Genomic DNA, 14,604 nt, shown 5'->3' on the forward strand with positions numbered 1-14,604 from the left:
TGTTCCTAAAGTTTTGACTGCGGCTCCGTGGTTTGAAATTATATACCCGGTGTAATTGGAACAAGGCGGCGTCTCTTTGAGCTTTTTTCCCTTCTTGCACGATCTTTCTTTCGGATTGAGTCAGTCTGTAGGTTTCCCAGGGCTTCTGAAAAAAATCCCTTTGTTTCCTCTAAGCCTTTGTTGTTACTGGTGCCAACCCTATCCTTTTCCCTTGCTGGCAGCGGTGGAGGATGCGGCGCTTGCAGATAAAGACGTTACTTGGTGACCTCCGGGGCACGTTAAGTATTTTCTGCGGTGTTTTTTTCGAGCGTAACATGTGTACGTAGCAGCACTTCTCGCGAGAGGTTGCGTTTTTGTTGTTAACGCAAATGAGGTTAAAGATCTGTTTGGAAGGGCAATTTTGGTTGTCCTGGACGTTACGTCCATCTCCACACCTAGTCCTGAATTTCCCATCCTCATCCATCCCAAGGCTTTTCCCATAATTTTCACGCCTTGAAACACTTGTGTATAGGCGCGTTATAAATGCCATTTCCTATCATAATGTGGATGTTTCTAGATTATCGGCCCAGTACGGAAATGTAGTTACTGGAGGTTCATTGGAGCCATCTAGGCCATCGGCTTGCCTGCCTGTCTGTAGATTGTAATGGTCTCCAGCACCAGGGCTCAAGTCGAGGGTACACGCGGGTGAACTGAGTCCATCCACTTGTTTCATAGGGTGGACTCAGTCCCCCCCCTCCCCAAGCAAAAATGAGAAACATTGAATGTCATCTTTGAATTTATGAAATAAAAGCCGACCTCTCTGAACCGCAGTCGTCAAGTTTGCAGGCCGGACATGTTACCACTGCACTATATAACCTGATGAAAAATAACAAACCACTAAAGGTGAAATGTTGCATTTCGGTACTGCAAGTTCCAGGGAAAACATTTGTATTGGTTCTTGGAGTTTAAAAACGTTTTCAAAAACACAATTAAAAGAAAATATCCTCTCTTGGGTTTGTGTGTGTGTTGATTTTATGAAAGAAAGATGCCATTCGTCCTGTGCAATTTGGGTGGTTATGCAAAGTTAATTTAAATAACTGCATATTTCACCTTGATATGCTCATTTCTGGCGACTTCACATCCCATTGCATTTGTTGATCAGTTTAATTTTTAGGACTTGACCTCTGTCTAGTACGGTCGCACTTTTTGCCCTTCTTTTCCTTATGTCGTCCTGGGCCTTTTGGGATTGTGTTTTCAATACTCTTCCCACTGCGACCCTCTCCCGTGCATCTGTCTCAGAAGTAAAGCCGGGTTCGCAATGGTTGGGAGCTATTCAGCTTATGCTTCCAGCCCAGGAGAGCCAGTTAGCTTGAGGCCAACAACTCCCATGAATGACTTTTGGCTCCTCTGCCAACGGGTATATTAAAAATATGCATGCGTGACATTAACTTGGAGTATTTGAGAATGTTAATAAAGAACAATTAGAACACATCTAATCAACATTTTAAACGCAATGGATCATACATAATCGGCAGAAAGTTAAAAATAGCATCTCCTGGTCGCTCCAGGTTCCCCCACTGTAGCTCCTTCCTACAGGGTGATGCCCAACACCCAGGAGCTGCTTTTACCTTTATGATCATCAAATCTTTATTTTGAACTCTGTATTCCAGGGTTGTCCAACTCGAGGGCCGGAAATCCTGATGGGTTTTCAGGATACTCCTCATTAATATTCATGAGAATAAATGTGCATACATTTTGAAACATTCTATGCAAATTCATCTCATGAATATTAAATCGGACATTTTTCCTGACCCTCGAGGCCCGGAGTTGAACATCCCTGCAAGTATCAGTTTCACTCCTCATATCCCTCTGTGGAAATCGCATAGGATTACTCTTGATTCCTTCAAATATATTAACTTCAAGCAATCCCATGATCTTTCTACTGAGTAAATAACTTCTTGACCAGAGGCATATCTTATCCCTGGCAGAGTGTCACCATATCTGACAGTGAGTGTATTAGCAGGAGTCACGACCTTGCCTGGAAACCAGTGTTCCGATCTACCCCACCCCCTAGACTATGGAACCTCATACTCGACCCTCATACCCACGAACAAGACTCCCTGCCTCCCCCATATATAACTCTGAAATCAAGTTCTTCCAACTCGAGGTGCACCTTCACAACCCGTCATATATCCCAGAGCTTACCCAGCAGCGTTACCCACCTCCCCCTTCCCTTGCATGACCCGCCCACCCCCTGCTGTCCGCCTCCCCCCCCCTCCCACCCATCCATTACAGGCCACCTAGACACTGCAACTCAGCACGGTTTCATATTGCCCACTGACTTGGTACCTTAAATGGCGTGCTAGTAAAACCTGCTACATTGTAAGGAGCTCCCTTTGGTGGCCATTCTGCATGCTTGCCTGTTGGTGCTCCCAGTCCACTCAATGGCTTTGGACATGTTTCTCTGTAGGGGCCTTTTTATGAAATCGATGAAATCTGGAGCAGATTTTTATATTGGATCTCTTACACCTTTGCAAATAGTTCAAATGTTAACTGAGGGTTCTGGTTCTTCTTGTGCCCCTCGCCCAGGACCACAGTGAGGTGGATCCTGTTCGTGACTTTGTGGACCCTCTGTGTGGCAATACAAAAAGGGAAAACTCAAAGGCATAAAGGGGACAAACGAGTTGGGAAGGTCAAATAAAGGGAGGGAGGGGTCCCCTAATGAACCAGTTGGAAATCTAATTCATGGAGCCACTCACTCCAGTAAGAAAGATGACCATGGTGGACTGTATCGAATTAAATCTGGTAGAGAACACTATAAATGGGTAACTTATTTATTTAGTAGACCTACGGGTCTTACAAAAACTATAAAGATTTGAATTTCATTAAATCTACTTCAAAATGGAAAAAGAGGCCTATGACTAAAACATAGGCTTACAAATGGTAAAGAGACAAAACATATAGTTATAGCAGTGTACTAGAGATTGTGTTTCATGTTATATAGCAAATAATACAGCAGGTTTCCGCATATACATCTCGCATGAACCTATACCTAAGGCAATTTCCACAAAAGTTAATGCTTGGCTGTTATTCTGTAGTTGAACCCTAGCAGAAAATAAGGCTGTATCTTCTGTCAGCTGTCCTTGTTTAGCTAAATCTAGCAAGGTAAAGCAAGGCAATGTTCTTATGGAGAGAATAAGACTTTGCTGACCATAAAGATTAAGTTACAATCTGGCCTAAAGACACATCCCAGGTCTATGTCCCAGTGTTCTGACACCCCTAATATGATGTAGAGCGGGTGTACAGAATTGTATGGACGGGGCGTTTCGGCAGGAAGTTGTAATGGCCGCCTTCTTCTGGAACCCAGGGGAATGTTGAGCGCTGTGCTGTGCATGTGAAAAGCCAACACTTGGACACATTTAAAAACTAGCATGATCATCCTATAGAGTGAGAGGATGCTTTAGTAGAATAAAAACATAAACGCGTGCAGCTCCCGATACATGTGCTGTCACCAACATGGAAACGGGAAAAACCAGAAGAGAGAGGGCAATTGTCCCCCTTAAAAACCAAATCACCTTGTGTGCAGTGAAGCATGAGACCTGCACCCCCACCTCCCTATATAGACACCCCTATGAGTGTGGTCTAAACATTGACACAGTGACTTACTGTATAGAGGTAGACTCCGAGCCCCAATAGATGGGGGTATAAGTAGGCGATAGGATGCTGGTCTAGAAGGACGCCTCAGGCTTGTCCAGGCCGGTATACTAATCACTCCTGTAGAGCACCTGTAAAAAACCAGATGGAAGCCCCAACATGATTGAGGTGCCGATCGAGCATAGCCTACTATACACGTAAAAAAGGACTGAAAAGCATTACTCCCGATGGAAGGATATGAGGCACCCACCCTTTGTCTGAGCAATGCTACGTCTACCTAGGGCCCACACAGAGATGTAGAAAACTGGGGGTATTGGGTGGAACCCAAAACACTGTATTGGCGGCCTCCCCAACCGAGTAGGGTAATGGGACTGCGTAAAGAACCGTCGGACAGAGGGTGAGATCTGTAGGTGTCTGACCTACCCCCTCGGTATTAAGCTCTATATTAAACCGGATTTAGCAATTCATTCTTTGAAGTCTGGCTGAATTTCTTCACACACTCTTAGTGCACTCAATGCTGTGCCTTTCTTCAGAGGAGGGCCGTGTGCAGGCAGTGGCGATATTCTATTTTTCTGGGGGCCGGGGGGGGGGGGGGTCCGAGGGATGCGTGGCGACGACACTGCCTGCTGCCTTTGGGCCAGCTGTGAAACATGTGCCATGCCTGCTATGTTTGTGGAAGCAGGTCCGACCCCTGTCGCTTGCAGTGACCTCCTTGGAGAAACAGGAGCCAGTGCTAAGCGCCCGCTGATGGGCACCGTTCCTTCGCCTTGAACCCCGGTGGTCCTCTGCACGTGGCCCTCCGCGTGAACTTTCACCCCCCACCAGCGCGCTAGTCCAACCAGCGGATATTTTGAGCCAGCCCGTCTAGACTCGCCGTCCATCTTTCACTCTGCGCGTTTTTGGCGCTGACTGGGGTGTAGTGTGTACGCAGAGTGCCTTTCCTCCGACTTCTCACGGCCCGGCAGCCTTATTTAGCCAGTCACTGACAGGGATGACAAATGGCGGCCAGCGACGGAGCACTTGCCCCGCCCCCTCACCCCCTTTCTGTTTTGCAGAAATATTCAGGATGTTTTTTGTTAACTGAAATGTTGTGTCTAGGTTACATCTGCTGCCTGTCTTGCCTTTTTTGCTCCCCCAACAATGTGGCTTGGGATTGGTTACATCTGCCTTTTGTTTGCTGCTGCAAAGTCGGTACTTTACTGCACTGACCAAAATAGCGAATGCAAAAATGCCTCGTGCTTTTTTTCCCCTCCTATTTTTGCCATAGTTATGTGTAAGGGCGGGGGGAGGGGGTGGGGTGCGGAAGGTCTTACCTGCATATAATTCCTACTTGATCCTGAACGAACCCTTCAGAGAGCCCAGTCGCTCCTCGTCCTTGGGAGAGAGGAGTGGGTAGACGGCTGTGGCAACACTGAGGGACAGTGCTGTTGTTTGTCCCCATAGCCTAATCCTTGCCATTCCTAGTTGCCATGTATGTAGGGTTGACATTTGGGGCACAATGTTCCGCTGGTATCGAAGTTGGATTCAGTCAGTGTCTATTAACTGCCAATGTGTGTGTTTGTTTTATTTTGGTCGTCTTTGGTGTGGACTGACTCCATTATTATGGACGTTAGAACTGTACCTTCTTCATTATACAGTTCCTTCTTTGGGATCTTTCTTTTAAATTGGCTTTTGTACCCCTAAATGTCCTTGCTATTATGAAGGTGATAGGCAAATGGTAGATCACCACCTAAAATTCATTTGGTGGCTTTCTCCGCCCCAACCCTACCCCACAGCCCCCTCCCTCCAATAACTAGAGGGAAAACCTTGTTCTGCTGGCGTATGTGTACAATTCCACGCTCACATTGCCCACAGACTTTTCCTCTCATGGTGTCTTAATTTCCTTGTATGTGCGGCAGCTAACGTCCTGTGTAAGATCTGGGAGGCAGAGGTCTTCCTCCGCTACTTGCTTTGTGTGCAGCCCGCGATGCATTACAGAAGACTCGTAGGCAGTAGATCATGTGACGGCTTTATGAAGGGTTTCAATGTCTTTTTCGCTGCCTCGCTCCTTTGTACAAAGTCTTTTGTTATGTTATGGGTTCTTATACCGCGCACTGTTGCCACCTGCGTGGTCTCTTGGCACGCTGGTGGATCTGTAATGCAAGGAGGGTGTGGTGGGGGGGATTAGTAGGATTGAGCGGGGAAAATAGCAAGAGAGCTGTGATGTGCTGTTGGCTGCTTCATTTCAGATACACCATTCGCTGAGCGTAGTGTGATTTTCGGTTGGTGGCCCCAATGTCGTGTTGGGCGAGATTGTGTGGATTGTTTCATCATTGTGGTGTTGTGAAGTACGTGTGGTTTGGGGTGATGCAGAGGTATGGTTGTGTTTAGGTCAGAGTTTGAGAGGTGTATGCAGAGAGATTAGTTTTTAGTAGTTATAGACCGAACAGCCGGGATAGGAAATGTACTGCCACTAAGTGCGATTCCTATCCCTCTCCCTGTCTGTCCGGTCATTCTAGAGTATAGTAATTACCGCCCCCACGATTTCCTCCATGGGAAGTGTTCCCTGTGCCCTGTGGACTGCCTGGATTCTGCGTGTAGCACTGTTCCTTTGTGCCGTGTTCCACACCCTTGGTTGTTAGATTAAGTGGGACACTTATCCCTCCCCTGTTGCCTCCTTAGTCCCTCTATTTGGGATGGGTACATTTCAGGTCTCAAACCCGCCCTTCCCATTCAGACGCCTCTCTTCTCCTCTGCCCTTCACTCCGGTCCGTCCTACTCCGCATTCTTTTTCAGTTGTGTGTTCATTTTATGTGCGTTGATGTTCAGTCGTCATCCTGGTCAGAGCTGAAGAGCCATGTTTTTAGAGAAGTTTTTCTGAATTTTAGATAGCCCCTCATAGTGCGTAGTACTCTTGGTAGAGAGTTCCAAAGTTTTACAGCTAAGCGAGAGAATGCTGGTCCACCAAATGTTTTCCGCGTGTATGGTTTAGGTTCTAGGCAGATGTTGCTGAATCGAAGTGTTCTTGTCGACTGCTAGATGGTGGTTTTCTTTTGTATATATTCCGCTCCTTGGCTGTGGATCGTTCTGTGTGCTATGCACATTGTTTTGAAGGTGACTCTTTTTTTTGCCTGGAATCCGATGTAGCATGCTTAGTGCTGGTGTGACATGTTCCCTTCGCGAGAGTTTGAGGAGAAGTCTGGCAGCTGCGTTGTGTATTCGTTGTAGTTTCCTCCGTAAGCAGTCAAGCATTCTGAGGTATAAGCTGTTGGCATTGACTGTATCCTGGACATGCTGAGGGAGATGTGGTCTGTTTGGGGCGTGATGTAGAGGAATGGTAGAATCTTTTTGATTGTTTGTAGATGGAAGAAGCATTTCAAAATTATCTAGGTTCTAGGGGTTAACTCGCTGTCCATTAGGATTCCGAGGTGTTTGACAACTTTGGTTAGTGTGGGTGGTGTTCCCAGTTCTGATGGCCATGGTACATACTGGTTGGTTCCTTGGTTGTGGGATGTAATCATGAGTTCTGTCTTGTCCGGGTTGATTTTGAGGTTATTAGTGCTCATCCATTGGTAGAGCTCTTTGAGACAGTCTACTAGCGTTTGGTTCTCTTCTTGTTTATCGCCGATTTTGTAGATGATTTGGGTATCATCTGCATAATTGTAGTTTGTGATTGAACTTTAAAGTTGGTATGTAAAGAACAACGTAGATGTTCTGCAGGGCTGGCATTGTTCTATTTCATAACTTGTCTCCTGCACTCGCATACTCTCCGGACGATTACTTGGCACCCATCCACATGGCGGTTCAATATGGGTAGCTAATATGGACTTGGCCACCCATGTCCTCCTTTGTATCGGCCCAAATGCACACACATTCTGAACTCCTCTGATTTTCCCCATTCCTTGGACTTCGGTCCCCCAAGGGCGTTCACCTACAGTGTTTTGAACCCATACCAATGGGAATAGGCATTATGCAAATGACAATTACATAACATCTGAAATTCCAGTAATAATGCCCCACAAAATGTAAATGCCTTCGCTCGATAGTCCTGTGAGAGTGTCTAGGACTAAAGCAATGTACTTGGGGACCACGCGTTCCTTTTTAGCTCTCTGGACTCATGCCCCCCTTTTCTCCCTTTCTAGGACTGGATGAGGCTCTGCAGAGCTACGTCTCCAACTTTGAACGAGAGAAGATAAATGGTGAGCAGCTGCTACAAATTACCCACCAGGATCTTGAGGAGCTTGGTGTGGCCCGGATCGGACACCAGGAGCTGGTTCTGGAAGCTGTGGATCTTCTTTGCGCACTGGTGAGTTTAAATGATGTTGCGTTGCAGGGGAAAAGTGGGCAACCTCTTGTGCATGAGCAGCAAAACCTTTATCCATATGTTCCCAATCCGGCCTCCGATGAACTGTGTTTTGTAAATTCCTTAACATGGATATAGTACGCGGCAGCACTGAAGTCGGTTAGCAACCAGATTGGAATGGTGGCTGAATCTCAGCCTGAGAGGATCCTCGGAATGTGTACAGTAACTGTGATAGGCTGACGCAGTTATGGAAATCCTTTTAGCTGGTGCTCAGACAGTGACCCTTCTTTCTCTCTCCCTTTGCGCTGCTGTGGCTGCGGCACCCACCTTCACTTAGAATTATTTTTGCCACGGATGCTCCTCTGTGGAATTCATCTCTAAAATGCCTCCATTGAAATTGATTCAAACTGTTTGAAAGAAGCTGTGCGATGGCCATTCACGGCGGCCATATTGCAGTGGGAAATTCGCCATTACCTGATCACTGGTTTTCACGTTTGTGCTTTTTAAGACCAATGAATTCAGAGTCCATTCTTGTCACTTCGCCCGCAGGCTGGCGCTAAAAGCTTTCATGCCTGCTCTTGAATTTCATGGGGAGGGAGCGGGGTGAGGCAGGGCGATTTAATAAGACGTAACCGTGGTTAACAACCTATGTTTGTTGGTCATGGCATGGTTGTCAAATGTACCTAAATGTAGGTTTGCCATTAGTAGGGCAATGCGGTTGTCCTCTGCCTAAGATGCAGTGTTTGTATTTGATTCATGGCGCTTATCACAGCAGGGACAACAGGACTCTTGGCAGGTCCTTTGGGGTTCTCTTTGGATGCTGGGGTGGTTTTGACAGAGGAGATTATGAAAGCAGTTGAGGGAACACCAGAAAGGGAGCTGCTTGTCGAATGCTGCCTATCACACGCACATTTTTTAGATGCTCAGGGTGAGGACGTGCTGCCCAGTTGATCACTCCATAGAGCACTCCTCTGCTAAACTGTTTGAAGGGTGTTAAACATTTTTGGGGACGAACACATCTGGAATGAAGTTGAGCTTGAAACCGCATCCTGACCAGCCCAACATTCCACCCCTGGTGGTCTTCTCATGGAATCTGTTACGCAGTCGCATCCACGCCTGATTGACACACTCGAACTGTGCATCCTTCAGACTTGCAATTCAACTGCTTGATGTGCTTATGGTCCTTCTGTTAAGATAGGTGCTCTCAAAACCGACTTCTTTCATATAGCGTTCATACTGGCAGGTTAGCTTGTTGGCGGCGGGTTCATATTGGACCTGGATTTAATCCTATGTCGACCAGCTGGTGCACCTCCAGTATTTTCAGGAATGGAACCCGCCACCTTTCCAAGTCTCTGAGCCTCTGAGTCCATACAAATGCTTATGACCACCATCATGGCCTGTATCTGAAGTTTCCTTTTTCTGCCACTAACATTTTGGACACAGTAGTCTGCACATTGTAAGTGCAGTTGTTGGGGGACGGGGGGTGGGTGTACATTAGTTGCAAGTTCCATTAAGTGAGTTTATGTGGATCTTCTAAACCGGCGGTCACCTACCCGCCCTAAATACTCCGAAAGTTGTATGTTTTGGGCTGGGGGAGGCGGATAAATATTTACTCTAGCCAACATTATTATTGGTGTGAAAGTTGGCACACAGTCCTAGTCACCTCCATTTATTTATTTATATATTTATAACGCGCCGCAGCTCGCGAGCATCAGGGCTCGACAAAAACACGAAAAGACAGAGGTCACAGGACTACGTAAAAAAGAAAGAAGAAAAAAAAAATGGCTTGGGATATGGATTTAAGTCCAAGTCCAAGTGCAAGAGAGAAAATGCACTGGAGTGAGGTGGATGGGCTCCTGTATAGAACCGCGTGCATTGGGAGCGGAAATCGGGGAATGAGGCCAAATGCAACTGTGGTGGCCTCCCTTTAGGAACATTAAGGCACTTCTGTCCCTCTTACTTGAAATCTAGGGAAAGATTGGATTCCTATTTTAGGGTGGTATGCCATTACTTGCTGCCGAGCAGCCTTGGCACACGCACTTCTTTTTATATCTGGCTTGCACAGTTGCACCCCAAACACTCACTATATTAGGCAGAAGATTAAGGTAAAGGACTTGGAAGTATGTGGCCTTCTACTGGAACCGTACACAAAATAGTTTACCCTTTTCATTGACTTGGGTCCATATTATTCCGTGCCTTTTATACATTTATAATGCATATTTTAGTTATTGGAGTTTGATTTTCCAGAGATTTATTTTAAGCATTTAGTTTAGGAAATGTATTGATTTGATACTCTTTTGAATTGTCTTATGCTTTTTAAGATCACATCTGTGAATACTTTTGGCGGGTTCCTGGTGATGAGAGATGGGTAAAAATCAGGCGGATCTTTGAGTGACTTGCACACCCACATTACGCTCTAGACCTAGGGTCCCTTCCTTCTGCTCTCATTTGGGGCTACAAAGTAGGTAGACTAGTTGGCTCTTCCCCCACCGGTACTTGCCTTTTTGTATAAAGTTGCCCTCTCTAGACTTCTCGCTGCCACATGTTTGTGCCTGTGAGCAGGAGCACTACCAACTGTGGCCCGTTGCTCGACTGTCTCGTCCCTCCTTCATAATGTGGAGACGGCCCATGCGTCACACCTAGATAGAATTATGAAGTCCAACAATGCTTCACTTCTGGATAGAGCTGTGAAGATTTACCATGCATAACACTAGAGCATTGTGGAGACTAGTCATTTGTCACAACAGCTAGGACTGTGTAGATTAACAACATAGAAGAACTTGGTGAGTATTGGAAGCACCAGCTACCCCGCTTCTTCTGCCTCACACACCACCCAAACCCTGTACACGCCCACTGGGCTAGCCAACCTAAACCCTAACACACACCCCCAACTCGAGCAACACACACTGACAACAAACCAACCTGGACACTGGACCTTAACCGTAGGGACACAACAAGCCCGTGTGCACAACCTTAAACACCTGCCAGTCTACACACAAAACACATACGCATCCCAACATAACGAACATCCGCGTAGAAACATCGCAGGCATTGGACCATGCCCCTGCGGATACCACAAGTCGGTGTGCGCCACCTGCCATCTGCAAGCCAACACACACAGGTGCCATTTCCTTATGCTTCTGCAGCTAGCCGATCATTCTGCCCTCACTAACCAACCCTGTCCGCTTTCTTGCAGAGCCACGAGAGCGTCTGGCGACTGCCCCTGGGTGGTATCAGTGCATGGTATAAATCACCATAACCTAACATCTCCGGCCCAAACAGTAAAGAATTGAAAGGGGTCCCACTTGGCTTCCTCCCTTTACAGCAAAAGGCAACACAGTAGGGATTCGCTCATGCAGACCTAGGAACTCGGCAGTGATGGGTAAGTTAAAGGACTATAGCTTCAGCGAAATCGCAGCTGGGGCCACAGGTGTTGCTAGGTCTGGAAAAGATCCATGGATACGCTAAAGTCAGGACTGTCGGGACTCGGGGCTAGCTAGCCTTTTGGTGGTAGCCCACAAGCTTCTATCTAGGGCTTCAACCAAGAGACCAGGGGCTATAGCCCCTCCAGCCCTCTCCTAGCAACGCCCTCTGGCTCGGGTCCCACCAACAAATGCCTCCAGATTTGGGCTGCCTTTCCCCCCCCCCTAACCTATAGCGATTTGTATCTCTCCACTCAAGCCCTTCAAAGTGTAGCCTTGGTAGTCCACCCTTCTAATGCGATCCCTGTTATCGTACCCTATTGCTACATCTCATTGCCTCGTAGTGCTCCGAGCGAGGGTTCGGCTATGTAAAACCTGGCATGATTGTGTAAACTCTGATACTCAGCGTGTCTAGGCTCATCTGGCGTCCTTTGGGGCCAAGATTGCCACAGTGTCATTTTGAAGCTTCGAATTGGGCAGAAGAGGTATGGAGTCTCTAGCTAGTGTTGCAGCTACCTCCGACCTTCAACCAATGGAGCCAGAGGAGCCCTACTCGCTTCCTAGTCCCTCTCCTCCGCAGCCTGCTTGTCGGGCCAGAACGACGCACGAGGTGAGCCCACTCCGGTGAATCACAGCCATCTTACCTGCCAGCTATACGGCCTAAAGGTATGCCTGCCATGGTGCCATGACCCATTATGTCAGATTTATGTGAGGCCTCCTTGGCTACAGCTAAGAAGAAAACCGAGGCAATCATTGAGCACTTAAATTACACTGGATTCAAAAGCAGCGGGTGTGGGGCAGATTGTCAAGGGACGGGCAGCCAGCGGGAGCTGAAACACTAAATGTCTGCTGAATCGCTTTTGTCAGCAAGGTGATAAAATAAGCGAAACTGGAGTAAAACATGCGACGAAGTATGAAGAAGACTACTGGATACTAAACCACCCAAAAGAGGTGGAAGCCGGAAGGCGCCAGCAAAGGCAACCTGTAACGTGTGCGATGTAAAGTGCACATTACTAATGTAGAATAAATCGGAACGACAGACAACGAGGTGAGAAAAACTCTGCTGGATACTGATTAGCCCAGGGAGGTGGCCGCCTGCAAAAGGCATCCTGCCAAGGGTACATTTAACGTCCTGTGTTGAAGGTTTACGTTGCTGTGCCAGAAGTCTGCCAACACGAGGCAGCTTGCTCCCACTCCCTCCCTCACAGGCTCGGGGCCCATTTCAACAAAGATGTGAAAGGTCCCAACAGTCACTGCCCATGTTTTCATGGACATGTCATCTGGGTAACTGTGATGTTTTGTGGAGTTGGGAGGCGGGCAGTAAGGTTTGCACAATAGTTTTGTTTACCATCCGTTGTTTTGTGGGTTGGCTTCTTACAACAAAACGTGACTCCTGAATAATTCTAAACCAGGCCTCAAAATGTACACTCGCTGCTAGCCATTGGCTAGTGCTAGTTGACTCTGGCTGAGGAAGAGATACTGTGTGCCTGTGAAGAATTGACGGGGGAGGCTGCGGGGGAGGGGGGGTGACTGGCTGACTTTTCACTCCTGGCTAATAGCCTGCAACTTAAAATGTTTATCCCTGCTCAAATCTTTGTCGCTGGTGTGATGTTTACTATGACGAGCTCCTCGGGTGGGAGTAGTCCCTGTATCTAGTGCTGGCATTATGTTACGAAGTATTTGCACTGCGCCATATTGCCACTGTAGTAGCCTCGGAACACAGAGGTCAGTCTCGTAAGAGGGATACTTTGCCGCTTTCAGGGAGTTCCAGGCAGAAGTCTGCAAAAAAAGGGGAAAAGGGAAAGTTATAGAGGTAGAAAGCTCAAACTGAAGGACAAAGAGGGTAAGACCAGCTGATCTGGTCAAGAGGCGAGGCGTAGGGATTTTGGAAGCTTTGGATGAGTGCAACCCAGCAAGAAAGTTAACAAATCGTGTGAAAAGAGGGAAGTTGCAAAGTGTGTGGATGAAGGAGTCTTTTGCTTGAGGGCGGTTTAATATAAATTCATATTAATAGTGGTTTATGGATGCATGATGGATTCAAGATTTGCTCAAATGATCCCTTGAAATGTGGAGGCTCCTGTTGTCTGTAAAAGGCACTTTACTGCCTCAGATGGAAAAAATAAAATAAAAACACCATTGTATTAGTACTGGGTCTGCCAAGCGAGAGGACCAAGGGTGGCCAAGCCTGGAAAGGGACTGTTCTCTGCTGAATCGGAAAGCGTGTGGAAGGAGTTCAACTTGCAGTCAGCTGTGCAAACCTTGGCATCCTAGTAGTATGAAATGGTTTAGGTCATTAGATTGTGTGGGAATTGTGGGGGAGTGAGCAGGGTTCCCACCCAATATATCATGTTGTGTCGGAATGGTTAAAATGTGCTCCTTGTGCTAAGGCTGTGATGGGTTATTTTTCTGCCAGGATGCTCTTTTTTTAAGTTTGGTCTATTAGCTGGGGCTTATGCCACCTAGCATCTGATGCATTTTGAGTACTGATGGTAAGAAATGGCACGTCAGGTATCGAAAGCTTGTAGGGTGTATTGGTTATTTGCCTATTGACTGCCCATGCTAATCCCTACAGCCATTCCCACCCAGTGCCTGCCCCTCCCCACCCAAAGCACCTCCACATGGGAACTCATTGAGCTCACTTTAATCAAGCCTTACCATCAAACTCTGTACTGAAAGTGCCTGCAAGTGTTTTTTCTAATTGGTGATGTAAAAACACCACTGGTGTAATAAAAATGTCTTAACCAGGTCTGCCTTCAGCCACTCGATTTGTAAGTGCTACACATGTCCTTCACAGAAGTCCTGTTTGAAATGAGCATTGGCAAAGCCAACCGTTTTGGTTTGAGTATAAGTTTTAGGCATTTGCCAGGCCCTGCTATTGGATGCCCAGGTATTCACACCATTTTGCACCTGCTACCATTGATGGCCAGTTAATACCACTATGTCAGTGCCTGGTAATCGTGTTTCCCATGCCTACACAAAAAGCCCAAACTGTTGGCATTGCCAATGCTTGTTTCGTTAGGAATTTGAGCGAGTTTCTCTCAGTGCCTCCTGTGTGGAAAGGGGGTTAGGGGTTGGTGGCTTTATTTGCGCTGCTAGGCTAGGCTAGGCTAGGCTAGGCGAGGAGGAGGAGGAGGAGGAGGAGGAGGAGGATTAGGATTTACAGATGACTGGGCATGACTGGTGTATACGAGCGGGCAGGGAAGGTCAGAAAGAGGATTTGGAGATTAGAGGTCCTTTGATTGGGATAGGGGCCATCACAAGCTAGTT

General features: G+C 47.1%; 1 protein-coding gene across 2 annotated transcripts in view; it reads left to right on the forward strand.

The window, feature by feature from the left end:
• The window catches only part of CNKSR3 (CNKSR family member 3), a 1,181,575-nt gene that overhangs the window by 105,322 nt on the left and 1,061,649 nt on the right, over positions 1 to 14,604 (forward strand). For both annotated transcript variants that reach the window (XM_069607749.1, XM_069607750.1), the window contains exon 2: positions 7,755 to 7,918. In XM_069607749.1, the coding sequence (XP_069463850.1) occupies positions 7,755 to 7,918 (164 nt within the window). The remainder of the gene's footprint in view (positions 1 to 7,754; positions 7,919 to 14,604) is intronic.

This window comes from Ambystoma mexicanum, chromosome 4q (assembly GCF_040938575.1).
Source record: "Ambystoma mexicanum isolate Mex_15411 chromosome 4q, UKY_AmexF1_1, whole genome shotgun sequence".
NCBI lineage: Eukaryota > Metazoa > Chordata > Amphibia > Caudata > Ambystomatidae > Ambystoma > Ambystoma mexicanum.